Consider the following 16,794-nt stretch of genomic DNA (forward strand, 5'->3'; position numbering starts at 1 on the left):
GAATAGGAGTGGAATATCTTTTTTAAGCTTCTGATTAAAATGGAATTGGGTGCATCTGAGCACATACAGCCTAGAGTGAATCTGTAGTTAAGATGCACCATTTCACCATGTTCTTCTTTGTCTACATAAGAGATAGAGGCCAGCTGAATTTTTTGCAGTTTGAGACTTCAACAGAGTTCAGGCATTGCACTGTTCAAGTACCCAGTGTGTAGCATCAGTGGATGGTCTTTAAACTAACTGGATGTTTTGAACTTGACTCAGAGAGTATAAATCCATAGGTAGACATATGTGTTCGGGGAATAACCTTGACAAGAATTCACATTCATTATGAGTCAGCTGTGGTTTGGAACCTAGGCTTTCCTTAAGTGCCTTGAAGGGAATGCTATATTGTGTTTGCTTAGTTCATGTCTTTGTACTTTGAGAGAGCATGTTGAAACAGAATATTATGTTTACAGAGACAAAAGTTGTGAAACTTGGAATGCTTTTGGTGCAAAATTCTGTGGTGCATAATTTAAAACAGACTGAAAAAGCATAATGGAGCATCATACCTCAATGTTCATCACTGTGGTTGTTTAAAGGTTCAGAAATATTAAAGAAGCAGTTCATATTGAAGGAATGGCAGTGTTGTCATCCTGTTCATGTACTGTTATGAAGAGGTGGACATTTCGCCTTCAATTCAGAATTGCCTGCTGCAACAGCAATAATTAGTATTGCATTAGTCAAGACTCTTGGATTGATTCTTAAGCTCCTTGGCCTTATGAAGGTCATAAGGTTTCCCATAATGGTCTTATTCCCACTGAGCATGGGCAGCTTTTCCCTGTTTTTCCTTTGTCTTTCCTCATCCCTGCTAATTTCTACTGCTAACCTCCCTGTTGTAGACTTCTTGACTATAAGTCATGGTTCTGCCTTTTTGGCAAACACGGCTATTTGATGTATGAAAAGTAATAAAATTTAGACCAAGTTACTAAATTTAATATAACCTGTTAAAATAGTGTGTTGCCTGTCTTTAAAGCTAGAGTGCCACACTGGTCAGATTCACGTAATAGACTGATCTATCATTGCTGTAACAAGTGATTCAAAGTAATCCTTTACTTTGTAATCCTAATTTAAGAAAATTAAAAGTATAACTATATGTGAGTATCAGGATTAGCTAAAAAAAAAAGAAAAACAACCTGAGATTTATCCTGAGTGGGGATGGAAAAGAACTGAAACCAAGGAACTGGGTGGAATCCAGGTGGAATCTGGAGCTGCGTGTCAGAGCACCGGAATCCTGTTGAAATAGGAAGTAGGGAATACGGTGGAAATGGGGTCAGGTGACTGAAGGAGTGGACCAGATGCTGGTTCATATGCAGCTGTGTTAACTCACCAATCCCTTCCTGCTGCAACAGGTACACATTTTGTTCAACAGGCTAATTCTGTTTTGACATTTCTGTGCTACAACTATATATGTGGCTTCAGATGATAGACTCTTCAACCCCTCTCCACTGTGCTCACCAGTGTTAGAGATGGAAACAGTAGCCTACTCATGTGAGGTCTCTATAGGTATTTCTAAGGTTCAGGGAATTGCTGTTCAGAGTATTTGGGGGACTTGGGGTGCATTCTTGGCTGAGGAACAAACGTGGCTACACATGTATTTGCCCACTGATTCAACATCTGTATCCCATCTCTATCCCAGCTCCTTGTCCCACTTAGTTTCATTAAGGAATTTGCTTTTTGATGACCCATTCTGAGATCATGACAAGGGTAATCAATCTTTTGACTGGATTCTTGTTAAGTGAGCACCATCAAGGCTGTACTGAATAGGATGTTTTGGGGAAAAGACTCAGTGACTTCAGGAGATAAGCTGACGGGTGTGAAGGAGGCAACTGACCTAAATTACTGAAAGAGGCTTAATTCCGTCACTTTCTGATCAGGTTTTACTTGAGCATTTGTTTCAGTGTTCTTTTTCTCCTAAGGTAAAATATGTGTGTGCCCATGCAATTTTGAGATTTGTTTTAATCTTGTTTTAGGGGAGTTAATAATAGCGTTAATACAAGGTCAGATGAGAATTTACTCGTGTAATAGGAGTATTGAGGTGACTGTGTGTTGCCAGGAGAGAGGTGATTTGCTTTGTTTTGAAAGGTGAGAGCATTTGGACTTAGCAACCTAATGGATATGTTTGCATTGCTAGCTTGTAATTATATCATACACTAATCTTTGAATTTTTTTTTTGTAATTTCAGATTTTGTTGCATACCAAGGAGATGGTGCAAAAGGTAATGCTGAGTTTTTTCATTAAAAAACAACCCTTAAAGAGCACACCTGGTGAATTTTTTTATTCTAGGGGAACTGTAACCCAAACAGACCTGGAATCACTTCTTGGGATGCCTGGTTTACAAATGTAATCCTTCATAATGGATTATAGCTTTTTTCTTTTCCTACCACAGATATGATCTGGCCCCTGTTTGAAGCCTATGTGTGACTGTTTCAAGCAAATTAGCAACAGTGCTAATTAGAGTTTACTCACAGACCCGTTACACCATGTGTTCTAGTGTTTAATACAGTTTATTTTTGGCATGCTTTAAACTCTGCCACAGGGTGATTTTTTGACTGTAGAATTTAACATGGACATAGCCATGCTGCAGTTTTTGCAGCTGCCTTGATTTTTCCACCATTGAAGACATCAGGTTTTCATTTTTTCAAGTTAATATTATGTAACTGGATGCATCTACCCATTTTTTTGTGATGTTTGCTGGTATTGACAATGCTTCTTTTCACCTTTTTCCTCGCTATGCCTTTCATATGCACCTCAGGCTTTGTCATGCTCCTCCATTTGTCTGGATTTTTTTCTGCATTATCATAGAGTGTTATGGCAGTCTGGTTGGTGTTTGAACACGTTTTCCAAGTAGGGTGTTTGAATTGCTGCAAGGATCAGAATGAGAAATGATGGGAAGGATAGCATCAGTCAGAAGGAATCAAGTAGGTGTTTGTGTTCATGTCCAGGTGTAGATATTCAGTAGTTCAACTCGAGGATACAAAACTTTTGGGTCACAGTAGCTAGATCCTTATCCAAAATGAATGCCTTGTTCCCTGAAAGATCTGCTGCCCAGGGGAGGAGTAACACAGGTAATTAAGTTTAGATTACAGCAAAAGAAAAAAGATGGGAGTGGGAAGATAGAAATATGAACCCACATGCATAAGCTGAAGAAGTGTAAGAAGAGCAGCCTAGTCTGGACAGTACTGTGGTGTTCGCAGTTACTGTATCCACTAGCCAATACTTTCACTAGATAGAGTATTCAGGTTTGGGATTTTTTTTTTCTTAAATCTAGAATGACTTTTTTGTAATAACACTGTGATGGCTAGAGCTGGAATAGGACACCTGATATTTGTATTATCTTTCAAGCTCGCTGGCTAAGTGCCTTATCTGAATAGTCTGACTTTGTCCAGCAGTCTCTGAGTCTAAGTGATCTTTTTGTGTCCTAGCAGTCTAAAGTTATTTCTGATTAGAGTTCCTGCTGTTTCTCAAGATTGGACTCGTTCACTGACTTATTTTTCTAGCACTAATAAAATTTTAACTACTTATATATTATGTACACAACTGAGTGGTGATTTAAAAAAAAATCAGTGGTTTAAGTTTCTTTACATTCAAATACGTCTTAATGAAATGTACAGAATTCTCAGTAAAAATATTTTTCTGCTTTTCATATTTAAGGGATAATATACAGATAATGATATTTTTGAATCTTGAAAACTAGTTGAAACTTTGAAAAGATGGAGTGGTACTGTTTTGTTTTTGAAAGCAATTTGTTTCATTTAGATGAACCTTGAAGTGATTTATGGAGACACAGATTCCATTATGATAAACACTAATAGCACCAATTTGGATGAGGTCTTCAAATTGGGGAACAAGGTAAGGAATTCTTTCATTTTAAAGCTTTCCTACATGTCTGTGCTGTAACACAGATGATATGAAGTGAGGACTCCATGGCATAAGCAGAGAATAAGCCATAAGGAAGAACTTGACGATGTGTGGACATTATGGAGTAGTAAAAGTTCAGAATCACCTGTCTTCATGTGTAGCTGCTTTGTGCTTGTTTAAAATTGGTTAAATTGAATGACACTTTCATCATATAATGAGCTTTTTTACTAATCCTAAATTACAAGGACGCTTATCTGCAGTCAAAACGTAAGGTACAATTCTTCCACGCTAGTTCCATTTACTGTGTGAACACAATTTAGATTTTAATGATTTTTGATTTGACATGAAAGGTATCTGTCAGTTTGGTTTAGGTATGTTGTATGTGTTACATTCTATGTGCCATCAGATTTCCAGTGATAAATTAATAATAAAATAAATGGAAATTATTAATTTAAAATATTAATTTCCAAGGTGTATTAGATATGGAAGAGATCTCTGATTAGCAGTTGGCAGTTGATGATGTGGAAATTTTGTGGCTCTGTGAAATTGTGGAAATGAAAATGTTTTAGAACACTTAAAAAAGATGAGTTGTTTTTGCAAGATGGAAGAAATTGTGATGAAAATTAGCGCTATGGAAGCTAAAGAAAACGTTGAGGGATTTTTATAATGTTAAACAAAAGTCATGTAATTGTAAGGTAAGAGTGATTTTGGGGAAGTTTTTATGCCTTTATGCTAAGTTGGTACTTTGAGACGTGCGTCACAGGAGGATGGAAAAACAATTAATATTGTGATGTCATAACGGAGTAGTAAGAGGGCTGGTGCAGTCTCTCTTTTCTTTCCTGTACAAGACTATATATACTTTTATGTGTTATATACAGCATAGTATAAGAAAGTTTAGCCCCACTCAATGTGTTTGTGTGTGGTTTCATTCTAGTTTGTTTTTTATCCCCATACTCCCATATGTTGCTAAATGTTGTAGTGGAACAGTTAATCATAGTTTTTATAAAGGCTGACAGGATCATCATAATAGGTTAAATACTTCTGGCTTTGATTCAGGTTTATTGAGAAAACAGGTAGGTTTTTGAAATTGTCACCTTCTTAAGAGTGAAATCTGAGTTTAACCTAATTACTTCTGTAACTTGTATCAGTTGTTTGTTTCAGTTTTTTTGATTCTTTGGTTTGGGTTGATTTGTCATTGGTTTAGGGGTTTTTGGGTTGTTGGGATTTTTTGGGGTTTTTTTAGGTTTGTTTTTTGTTTTGCTTTGGGTTTTTTTTTTCCTTTTTGTTTGCTTGTTGTTTTTTTTTTTTTTTACCAGACACATTTTGATTAAAGTTTTCATATCATGTACTTGATTTTAAAAGTGAATACACTTACGTCTGTAAGTGAGCGCACTCTCAAACTTAGCAATGCAATCGTGAAAGTTGTGGCTCTCAGTATTTTTTCTGTGGCAGAAGTGTTTTTTGTGTTTCTTATTTCACATGTTTCTTGTTTGTTTATTACTCCAGAAAGTGATAGTGACTTTTTTTGCAAGCACTTCTATTAATATAAGTTTTCCTCATTTTGCATAATTCATATAAAAATGTTAACAGTGGAGAATTGTATCTGTTGAAAAGGAATGCTCTAAAGAAATGTCAATGTTGTATTGCTTAATAATTTCTTTCAAAAAATCATGTTCAGAGATGAGGAATATTTACATTACATTCATTATATTTTTGTTTTAATGCAGACTGTATGGAAGACACGCAGTTTTAATGCAAACAATTACTCTGAGAGCAGTTAGCATATGTACCCCTGTTCTGATATAAAGTGTGAATGTATAGGTTGACTTCAGTGATGAAGTATTCCTCTGAGAGATTAATTTTGGTTTTCTGTTGTAGAAAATTCTCTCATGGTCTTTCTGTTTTCCCCATCTAATGCTTTGTCTCACAGATTTCTGGTTGTGTTCACTCCTACCATTAACCTCCTCATTGTTTATATTCTCACTCCTTTCAGTTGTTACTCATCAGAATTTCATAAGTTTCTTCATTTTTCTGTGCTTTCTTATGAATCAGATTTGCCAGTGCATTCAGTACTTCACTGTTGCTGGTTTTTAAGTACTTGATTAGTGTGATGTAAAAAAAATAATTGGAAATACTTAAAAGGCAGAAAAAATCGTAGACTACTTTGCTTTAATGAGCAACACATGAAGCTCTTGATAAAATGGTTTAGCTTCATGATGTCCCTTCACAACTTAAAATTATACAAGGGATATGAAACTCTAAAGGATAGCCCAGGAGTATTAAAAGTTGTAAGAGTTCCTGCAGTAGGAAAAATTGAGATCTAAGTTAGAAAAAATAAATACACACAGATATATGTGTGTATACATATACATGGAAAATTTGTAAAGAGAGTTTTGGTTAAAACTGGTAATGTGTGCCCAAATTCAGATATATGACCAGTAAGATTTTATGCTGAAAGTACTGTTCCTGTCATAGTGAGGGTGTGTGCTAGATGGTAGAGAAACTTTACTTTGTATAAAACATATGTGAGGCATGAAAAAAGTATAGTTCATAACTGGTGGACTTTGACAAGACAACTGGAAATAATGGAGTAAGAGTTGATAGGGAGATACTGAAAACCAAGAAGGAAAGCAAGCTGTAGAGGAGAGAAGTGCAGGGTAGAACAGGTGAAGACAGAACAGGATGTCTGAGCATTGATGTGCAGATACTCTGTTGAAGAAAGTAAAGTGAAAATGTATGAAGAAAGAAAAATGCAAGTGGGAAACTTTTTAGGGGAGCCAGTAAATGGGTGAATGTGTAATGGAACCCAAGTTTGTTATTGAAGGTCCATGCTGTTCTGAGCTATTGCATTTCTGTCTTCTTAGAGGCAAGATGTGGAGCCACTTGATATTCAGTGCTATATTAAGACAACATATCAAGTGCAATTTCAAGCTTTTGTATGTGGATAAGACATAGCATGTGTGTAGAAAAATGGCACCATTTCCTCTTGCTGAGGTGCTATAGAAAAAGTAGGCATATTGTGGGGAAGAGTATAAATAAATACTTAAATATTTTTTATAAAGCAGTTTCCATATTTTAAGAGACCATCTCTTATCTTTTTCTAGAAAGTGGATCCTTACTTTGTAAACCCTTGTTTGCTTAATTTATGTGAGAGGCTAGATAGAGTAGCTGCCCTAGTGAAACAGGCTGGAGTGAGTTATCTGCAAGGTCACGTTCAGTTCCATACTTCTCTGCCCTGCTTAATTATGTTAGGGTGTTAGATATACCAAGCTATAAATCCTGAAGAAGCCAGTGGGTAAACCTTAATTTTAATAGTAGCTTATAGTTACTATTGTGAACTTAATTTCACAAGTAATGATAGCTCAGCAGTCTTTAAAATATATATGCAAACACAAAGTGTGTAATGTTACTTGTTTTAAAGCTTAAGAATAATAGGCTTCTAGATGGAAGTTGAAATTTTCTGTAGTTATTATGGTGCTGCATTTGGTTTTCATGGTGCATTTGCAGGTCAAAAGTGAAGTGAACAAGCTCTATAAACTGTTGGAAATTGATATTGATGGAGTCTTTAAGTCCTTGCTACTGTTAAAGAAGAAGAAATACGCCGCTCTGACTGTGGAACCAACAGGAGATGGGAAATACGTAACTAAACAAGAGCTGAAGGGACTGGATATAGTCCGAAGAGACTGGTGTGATCTCGCAAAAGAGACTGGAAAGTGAGTTTTTCTGTGGCATTATCCTTGGTGTTCTGTTTTAAACAATACAGGCTTTATAAACCTTTGATTTCACATGCCTGTTTCCTGAACAGTGCAGACTGGTAGGTAACATCAGTGTCAGAGCATCTTAACTGGTTTTTGTAGGAGATGGTGAACAGTGGATTTCAGCATTGGTAAGTGTACTTGTTCCAGTCCAAATGTCTCTAATTTCACTGTTTTTGCATATTCTGTGGAAGCTGGGCATTTGAGTTGTCACAATTTTGTATAGGCAGTTTAACAGGTGACATCTTGTGAAAATGGTAGGTGCTGTAAACATTTGGAGTGCTATAAGCATTTGGAGTCATAGGTCAGTTAGGTCAGTTGGGTTTTCTTGAAGGTAGTTAAAGACGCTGGTGGTCAGCTCTTTCACCATCTCCTAATAAAGCTGGAAGTGCATTGGGTACAGGCTGAGCTGATGATCCCTTCCCCCAAAACTGTTTTTCTTCAATTTCTTAAATGAAATTCTTCTGATACTTCATTATGGTGGATACTGGATTGATGATTTATTAGTTATCATTGCACAGGGCATTTTCATGCTTAAATTCAATAGAAATAATATGTTTATCACTGTAGAAAGAAAAATGGGGTGGGTGGAGAGGTGGTCATCTGGGGTCTGACTCAACTTATATTGCGTACTGCCTCTTGAAAACTTAAATAAATTGTGGTCCAAATGCATCCAGAATTGAATACTTTTTTACATCTGTAAAAATACACTCCACACTTGCTTACTGTTCTTAAGACTTGCATTTTCTAAGAAAAGATCCATCATAATAGAAGCAAATTTTTCCAAGTTAGGAATGTATTAGTAATTAAAGCTATACAAATGTTTGAGAGTGTTCTTTAGTGACTAACTCTTCTGCAGCTGGCAGATCTTCCAACCACATTTACAGAAATAGGCAAGACTTTGCTTACTTGATATGTTCTCCCTCATCTTAAGATACCTGCTACAGAATAATAAATGGCAAAATTAGACAGGAGCAGAAAATAGAAACCAGTTGCACTCAACAGTTCCAAATCACTATTTAACATTAGAACCATTTCCAATAATTTGCTTTTAGTAAAATAAGTAAATAGATAAAACATCATGAAATGTCTTGGCAAATTTTGGAAGTTTTTACATCAGACTTCATCCTTAGGCTCTTTAGTTCTTAGAGGTAATACAGGGGAATAGAGGATTGTGTTTATTGTGATGGTTTTGCTTTGTATGTCTTAAGCTTTTCTTCATTTCTGGACTGGTTTTGCAGCTATATAATTGGTCAGATTCTTTCTGATCAGTCCCGAGACATAATTGTGGAAAACATTCAAAGACGGCTTATAGAAATTGGAGAAAATGTGACCAATGGCCAGATCCCCGTAAATCAATTTGAAATAAACAAGGTAAATGATTTCTCAGCTCTTTTCTGCCTCAGAAAAGCTTCAGCGTTCCTGAATATAGTGACTTTTGATAAAAATACTTTTAATCCTTCTGATGCCATGAAGTATGAGGAGTTTTATTAGGTACTAAGTAGTATAGAACATACAGCAAAGATTGTATGGTGCAAGAAACAAAAAATTACCTTGTGGGGCTGGAGGCTAGTCTTGCTTCCTCGGAATAACAGCTTTGTGTCTGATCCCATTCTGCTCTCTTACTCACTGATTGTGCACTTCAAGAATGACATGATAGCGCATGCTTTCAGAAGTTTTCTCCTAAATTGTTATCTTATATTTTAGGTTTAAAATACGTAACTGAAGAATGCAATAGAAAAGAATCAAGTGTTCCATTTTCTAGAAAAAAAAATCAAACATACTATTCTTAGTTTATTTCCCTTCAAAGCTCTGTAGAAGAAAGCTAATAGTAATTTTGGGATCTCATTCGAGACTTTCCTACAGCAAGAAGTAAACTACTCTGCTTTACCTACAAGAGTTTTAGCAAGCAGCATTGTGCTTTTGGTTTATTTTTATGAATCCTCAATGAAATCCATATATTTAACTTCAGAAGCACCCGCAGCCAGGGGTGTTTTTCACTAATGAATCAGCTATTACCATGCCTCTCTTGTGCTTCTAATAGAGATGTTCCAAATTTGTTCCGTCCAAAGTCTCTTTCTTCTGCCAGCTGGACATCTCTTGGCTCTGTAAGACTGTGTTAATCAATTCAGAAATGTATTCAGGTTGTCATATTAGTGTTTAGAGAAATCAGTGATTTTTATGGTTAACTTAAAAAAAAAACCCAAGCTGTAGTATTAGAACCCACTGATATTTACAGTACTACTTAGTGTCCCATAAAAGATACATGGACACATTTTCATTTTAAATGCTGAATGTTTCTTTGTTCTGCTACTTTGAAAAAAAATAATGTATTTTACTATTAAGTCAAGTGTATAAGTTGTTTCTAAGAATGTGTTTAAATATATAAATGTAGTGTTTCATGTAGAGGAAAAACTCATTGTGGAATCTCAGAAGTAAGAGATGCATGGAAATGTTAAATCCAGTTGTATCCTCTTGCTACAGAGTTTGTTAAATACAGTTAACTACTTGATATAGAGATAGACTTTATGACCTGAACTGATGCAGGGGTGAGAGGGTAATCTCTGGCTGTATTTTTTTTATTATGAGTAATGTTTTAATCTTCAATATAGTTTAATTTGAAATCGGTTGCATTATGTCTGTAAATTTTGAACTATTGTGATATTAATGTATGAAGGACTGTACCTGGACTTTAATGTTTGGAAAATACCGTTATTACATTTTTTTCCATCTTACTTTTTTTTTTGTGTTGCAAACACACTTGTGAATAGTACATGGATGAAGATGGCTACAATGTAATCTTGTCTTTTAAAGTTCTGAGTTCTCCATCACTGAAGTGAAATACTTTTCTCATAGTTATGTTTCTGTTTTCTCCTTTGATCTCTTAGGCATTGACAAAAGATCCACAGGATTATCCTGACAAGAAAAGCTTGCCGCATGTGCATGTTGCCATGTGGATAAACTCTCAAGGAGGCCGAAAGGTGAAGGCAGGAGACACAGTGTCGTATATAATTTGTCAGGTAAAAATCTCTTTAGCTAAATAACAAGTATTGTTTTGAGAGATGGCAAAGAAAAGCAGATCAACTTCTGAAATAAAATGCTTTGGTATTTTTTTATAATTAGATTATGTTATAGTTTAAAATAGTCAGTTTTCTGTACTTAATTTAGTTTTATAAAGCAAGAAAGCACTACTATGATCAGCTCAACTTGTCTGACTGTTTGCATATGGTGGCTAATAAAATTCCCCTGGATTAATTTCTGCCTGAAACTAGAACCTATTTTTAAGGAAAATATCCAGTCTTTGTTTTAAGGAGAAGAAAATTCTAGTGGTGAAGAACCTACCATTCTTGGCAAGCTAATGGATAGTGCTGGTTAAATAGTGTTGTTACGGTCAGTCTCAACCTGTTGTAGTCATTGGATCTGGCAGTACTTCCTTTGAATAGACTGGGTTATTTGAGAAATTTCCTGTTTTCAGGTGTTTATCTTATAAATGTTTAACATTCTCTCACAAATACATACTCCACTTTGGACTTGCTGTTAAAAAACAAGGTGTAGGTTGGATTAGATCAACCAAACTGATGGATTTGACAGTATGACTTCTGTAGTGGACCACTGTTTCAGCTCCTTCACTGTTAAAAACTGAAAGATACTGTCTTTTATTTGATCGAGAGCTCTTATGCCTGTCAAAGCTGCCAAGACTTAAGAGAGCTGGGCCATGGGTACGGCTGAGCAATGGCACAATACACGAGAAGAATGTACTTGTTGAAAGAAGGGAGCTGAAGGAATTGCATTGTAATTATTTTTGCAAAGCAGCTGGATGAGCTGAATAGTCCTAAATTAATTTTGTTCTGAATACTAAGTTGTCTGAAAGGAGTAGGAGGGACCAGTGGCTTGCAGTTTGTCTTTATGGGTTTTCAGACCATGGTTGTTGACCCTGTTGAAGCCAGTAGCTCATCTGAACTGGGGTGAAAAAAAGTGTCATGTTAAAGCATTAGTGTTTTTTTCCTGTAAAAAAAGGCAACAAAGAGACTGTATTTAGCAAAATTCTAGCTGTGGTATTCTTTCCCCCATCCCCATTAAGGTTTGCTTCTATTACTGAATGTTTGCTAAAATACTTCAAGTTCTGCTCTAAGATTATTGATACACATTAAACTTCCTAGTGTAGTTGTGTACTGAGAATACGATTCTACAGACTGAGGTACATTTTCCAGAAGAGTACCATCTACTTAGAGTTGATGCTTAATCCCTCCATGAATACTGTCTTCAGTTTAATTATTGCATTCCCAAATTGAATTATTTTCTCCTTATCTTCCTCTTGCAAATTGGAGAAGAATGAAATATATGCTCTAATCCCTAAATGATGTTCCTCTCTTGGCTTGAGATGTCAACATGTGTTTCTTTCAGTATTTCCAAATATTTCAGAATTTGCTCTTTCAAATCAATACTGTTGCCAATTGATTCACCTGCCCATCAGCTTTGGTCCATTCTCTGACCATTCATTCTATTTGTTTCTTTATAGAATCAAAGAATATAAATTTCCTAGTGAACAGATACAGTTTTGATACCCATGACTTAGAATTTGCTTGTTGTGCAAAATGATAATGCTAGCTTAGTACAAAGTGAATCCAAAATGCATGCCCTCCGTGTATTTTTAACTGGGCTGATGGTTACAATGTGTTTTCATTGTGCATTTCAGAATTGACAGATGGGACTGTTTACTCTGTCTACTCTTACTGATTTGCACGTGTAGGCTGCAATAATACAAGCTGGATTTACATTCTTGAACTTGCTAGTTGATGCCAGCATCAGCAGTGTGGGGTTTTTTTTTACTACTTCTGGATTTATATTGGATGCATAATAAACCAACCAAAAGAGAGTGATTGTGTAACAATTTTGGGTTAAAAAATAATGCTTAATAAAATACGAAGCATAATCCTTTGTATAGACTGAATGTGAATTCTACTTTTTTCACACTTTGTTTCATATGTGTCTCCTGTTGTAGGATGGATCAGATCTCAGTGCTAACCAGCGAGCATATGCTCCAGAACAGTTGCAGAAGCAAGACAATCTTTCTATTGATACTCAGTACTACCTGTCACAGCAAATACATCCAGTAGTTGCTAGAATATGTGAGCCCATAGAAGGAATTGATTCTGTTCTTATAGCAGCATGGTTAGGTAAGTATTCTAAATTCACTTTACTTAAAGAATTACAGGAGACAAACTGAAAAGTTTTATGTATGTTTCTTAATAGAAATGCTTCCCCAAATCAGTCTTTGTAACACAAACTATTGTTCATTATTGTTCAGAGTCTGTAAAAGGCAGTTGGGATTCTAAGTGTGTTTCTATGGCTTCTACAACATACCATTTTTCCAGAAGGTGCTCATTAACATGAACTTAATCTCGCAGTCCTTGTTGCAAAAATTTACTGTTCGCAGATGACAATACAATTGAATGTCTCTGAGATTTTCTTAAGTTGCTGAAGTAGTTCTAGAGCATACATTCAGAACTCTCGTTTTTCCAGAGAGAAATTCAAGCCTCTCTATCATCTTCCCACAAAGAAAGCAGCCATGGTTGTTATGAAAACATACAGGTTTTCAGTAGGGTGTAAGTTAAGATGTAGTTTGTTAGAACTGACCTAGTGGATAATAGAAACATAAACCATTAGTAACAGTCTTGCCTGCTCCATATGGAGGAATTAAGTGGCAAAAAAAGAAGTGCTATAACAAATGTGACTAATGCTAGTGACCCACAGAATCACCAGTTTTTATTCAAATGAGTAACAGAGAATTGCACTTGTTAGAGTTGGTTTTCCTCTGAAAGGATATCAAAGGAATTAAGAGATTTTTCTACCCATCTTTGATTGTCTCTATCTTGTTCATTCCCCAGGCTTCTTACCTAGAAAGAAGTATAGGTATTGAAAAATTGGTAACAGTTCTATCAGGTCTCCTTCCAGGAAAATACAATGCTGTGTATGTAATCCTTCTAGTGCTGTGTCCTCCCTAAAAGTGGTTCACCAACAGACATGATTGATGTCCTTGATAAATAGAAATTGTGTGGTTCGTATCCTACATCTAGTTCATTGTTTTAAAAACTATTAATCAAAGACACAGAAGAAGTTGTTAACCTTGCTGGCGGCTGAGTTTTTGGCAAGACTGTCCTCTCCCACAGGAAAACTTTTTTAGAGAGTTGCACTCTGTAATAGTCTCCTGTTTGATGTTGTCCCTGTGTCTGGGGAAAGTTTAGACCTGCAGAAGTGATGTTGTTCAGACTTTTGGAATGTTTTTGGAACTTTTTGAGAATTCAGTTGAGGAAGAGTTAGTCCTCAACATTTTGTGTTTAGTTAATGGCCAAGATACAGGATTTGGTCACTTAAAACCAACTGATAGTGTGTTGCCTTCAGGACCATTCATCTGGGATGCTGCATCTCTGTAGTTTCCTTACTAACATGGGGTTCTGCTCATGGTGAGTTTGCAGTTGGCACTTAAAATGTGTGCAAGTTCCTCTTTTGTAGCTTCTCAAGAAGGGTGATAGCTCTCAAAGTTCTTCATCTTCCAAGAGAACGCGCAGCTTTTTCCGTTCCATTTCCCAAATTGTCCATACTAAGAAAACCCCACAAAACAGGAGTTCTGCTATTTCTGGGAGACTTCAAGGATATTTCTTGGAGGTGTTTGATACTGTAGTGTGTCCTCAACAGCTCTGGTGTTCTGGGGAGGTGTCATCACTGCTTCACACATGCAGGGTGACCAGACAGGTCATTTTGTTCATGTGGCAGGGCCTTGGTATAGAACTTTCCCTTGATGTCAGAGTGAACTACGTGGTATGCCTGGCCGAAAAGGTCAAGCACTCTTGGTTAGGTTGAAGCAGTTTAAAATAGGCAGTAAACTTGTACTTCATTTAGGTAAAAGACAGAAAAGATTTCTGAAGCTGATTTATTTGGCAAAGATTGTAAGTCTTGTAGATTTAAGCTCAATTTCAGTTGTTCCTTATTTACAACAGATTTTCAGAAAAGACTGCCTCCATTCAGTCATCTAAATTAAGTGCCCAGATCATAGGAACTGTGTGCCACTTGATAGCATCTACTGTTTGCAAATGCCTATGCTGCTTTTTGTACTTGTACAGTAGCGTACAATACTACGTTCACAGTGAAAATTTCTTTTATGGTCTATAATAGCATCATACAGCTGAGAGTTTATTAATAGTCCACAATTGTCAGTCTGAAAACCTGTATGTATCTATTACAATCTTAGGTCTGAAATGTGTTCAGTTTGACCTTGTTGTGCTGTAAAAATGTTACCGCCCTCTCCAGCTTTGTTTTCTTGGGAATGCTTACATTGAGCTTGGGGTGAAGTCTTTTTCAAGACTTAGGCTCTAGTTAGGTCTTTACGTACAGCACTTAATCAGAGTCATACATAAGTCATTGCAAGCTGAAGTTACCCTATAGCATTTTTTAATAGTACTCAATGGATAGTCCAGTGGTTTTGTTTCAAAGAAGTTGAAAATAGGTTGCTAGATATGAAAGTGGGTAAGATACTTGAGCCCAGCTTACTAAAACAAGCAAACATTAAACTGTTTGCTGTTCAGTGTTGGTTAAGTTGGGCCTTTTTGCTTAGTATTTTCATCATGTTACTCATCCAGATTCCTGTTGGTTTTGCTATCTTGTTGCAAAAGGCCGTATTTTTCTGTTCTGAAGAAGAAAGCTGGTGTTCTGGAGGATATCAAAGTGTCATGTCTGTGGACCAAAACTTGGTTGCCTACTTGTATGTATCTTCCTCTGCCTGACCTGATTTATTGTGTTGCATACGATATGTGTCTGTATAGGGAGAATGGTTGTATATTTAACTAAATGTTAAGTTTAGAAGGTGAGTTTTCATTGACATATCACCATGTTAGTCTGAGTAGATAAAATTGAGCTCTGCTTAGAGAAGCTTGGCTCATATCAAAATGATGAAAAGTTCTTTGTTCTGTCTGTGCTCAACGCAAGTTATTTTAAGCTACTTTACATGCTGAAGAACAAAAGCAAATAACACCTAAAAATTGCAGAGAACTCCTTGAATACAATATTTGTTCAGTATGGAGTCAAGCTTTTGGTTTTGGAGATTGTAAGAGGTCTGCCTGTTCTTCGAGAGGTGGAAATTCATTGTTCCTTAAAATGAGAACCTCATGGGCGTACTCCCGCATTCACTTTTTCTTGAAAATCTCAAGGAAAAGCAGTGGGCAGATGAGGATTGTCAGAGTTTCTGAAACTTAAGTAAAGTGTGAAAGATGATCAGTAATATCATTCAGTAAATCTGATCTTAATAAATGCTTGGAGACCTTACCTCATTTTGGGGATAACTGTAGCTTATAAATGAAAAAAAAAAAACCCAAACCTGTATTGACAAAACAATTCTCTTAACATTTAAAGTAAGCTTTGTTGTGGGTTTTTTTTTTGTTGATACATAAACACTGTTCCTTGTCTTCAAGAAAGGTCGCATCTTATTTCTGTGCTGTCAAAAGTATCTAAACCTTATGGAGCAGAGTGATTTAACCATGGGATTTTTTGTAGCTGTTACTGCGTAGCATCACTTTCTCTATGTGATGGAAGTTGCTGATTGCTGTCCTAGACTGTGTCATGGTCTTCTGAAAGAGATGTGTGCTGCTGCCTTACAGGTGGATGGGCACATTTTTGCTCTGCAAATTGTTTGGCATTTGGGCATTTCTTTGGAAGGCTGATGAGGCTTGTCCTAATCAAGAGTACTTCCCAGTACATGTTCATCCTATCCAGTGTTCCTGTTAGCTGCTCCTTGTAAGGAGACCCATCAACATCTTACAGATATTGTCTTTTAATTTTCCACTTCTTCTTTGGGAGTCATTTAATAGGTGCCGTTAATATAGTATTTAGCAGCTACTCGGACTGACACCAAGACGGTTTTGCTCTCCTTGTGGCATGCAGGAATTGCAGCAAGTTCTGTTTTAACTGCTTTTCTCAAGTTAGGGAGTGAAGCAAGAGGAGAACAATGGAAATTAAGACTGAAATAATGGCAAACCTTCATGATAATACAACAATAAACCCCTAGGTGTTATGAATGCTGGTGTTCGTGGCCTAGCTGGGTTTTCTTTGAGCTGCTCTAGACCTGCTTAGAAACTGAGACTTGCCGAAG

At 36.4% G+C, this 16,794-nt stretch overlaps 1 protein-coding gene across 2 annotated transcripts in view; it reads left to right on the top strand.

The window, feature by feature from the left end:
- Positions 1-16,794, top strand: part of POLA1 (DNA polymerase alpha 1, catalytic subunit) — a 192,936-nt gene that overhangs the window by 67,992 nt on the left and 108,150 nt on the right. For both annotated transcript variants that reach the window (XM_034074563.1, XM_034074564.1), the window contains exons 27-32: positions 2,222-2,254; positions 3,796-3,888; positions 7,405-7,610; positions 8,894-9,026; positions 10,541-10,672; positions 12,655-12,829. In XM_034074563.1, coding sequence (XP_033930454.1) covers positions 2,222-2,254; positions 3,796-3,888; positions 7,405-7,610; positions 8,894-9,026; positions 10,541-10,672; positions 12,655-12,829 — 772 coding nt within the window. The remainder of the gene's footprint in view (positions 1-2,221; positions 2,255-3,795; positions 3,889-7,404; positions 7,611-8,893; positions 9,027-10,540; positions 10,673-12,654; positions 12,830-16,794) is intronic.

This window comes from Melopsittacus undulatus, chromosome 2, assembly GCF_012275295.1.
Source record: "Melopsittacus undulatus isolate bMelUnd1 chromosome 2, bMelUnd1.mat.Z, whole genome shotgun sequence".
Classification (NCBI taxonomy): domain Eukaryota; kingdom Metazoa; phylum Chordata; class Aves; order Psittaciformes; family Psittaculidae; genus Melopsittacus; species Melopsittacus undulatus.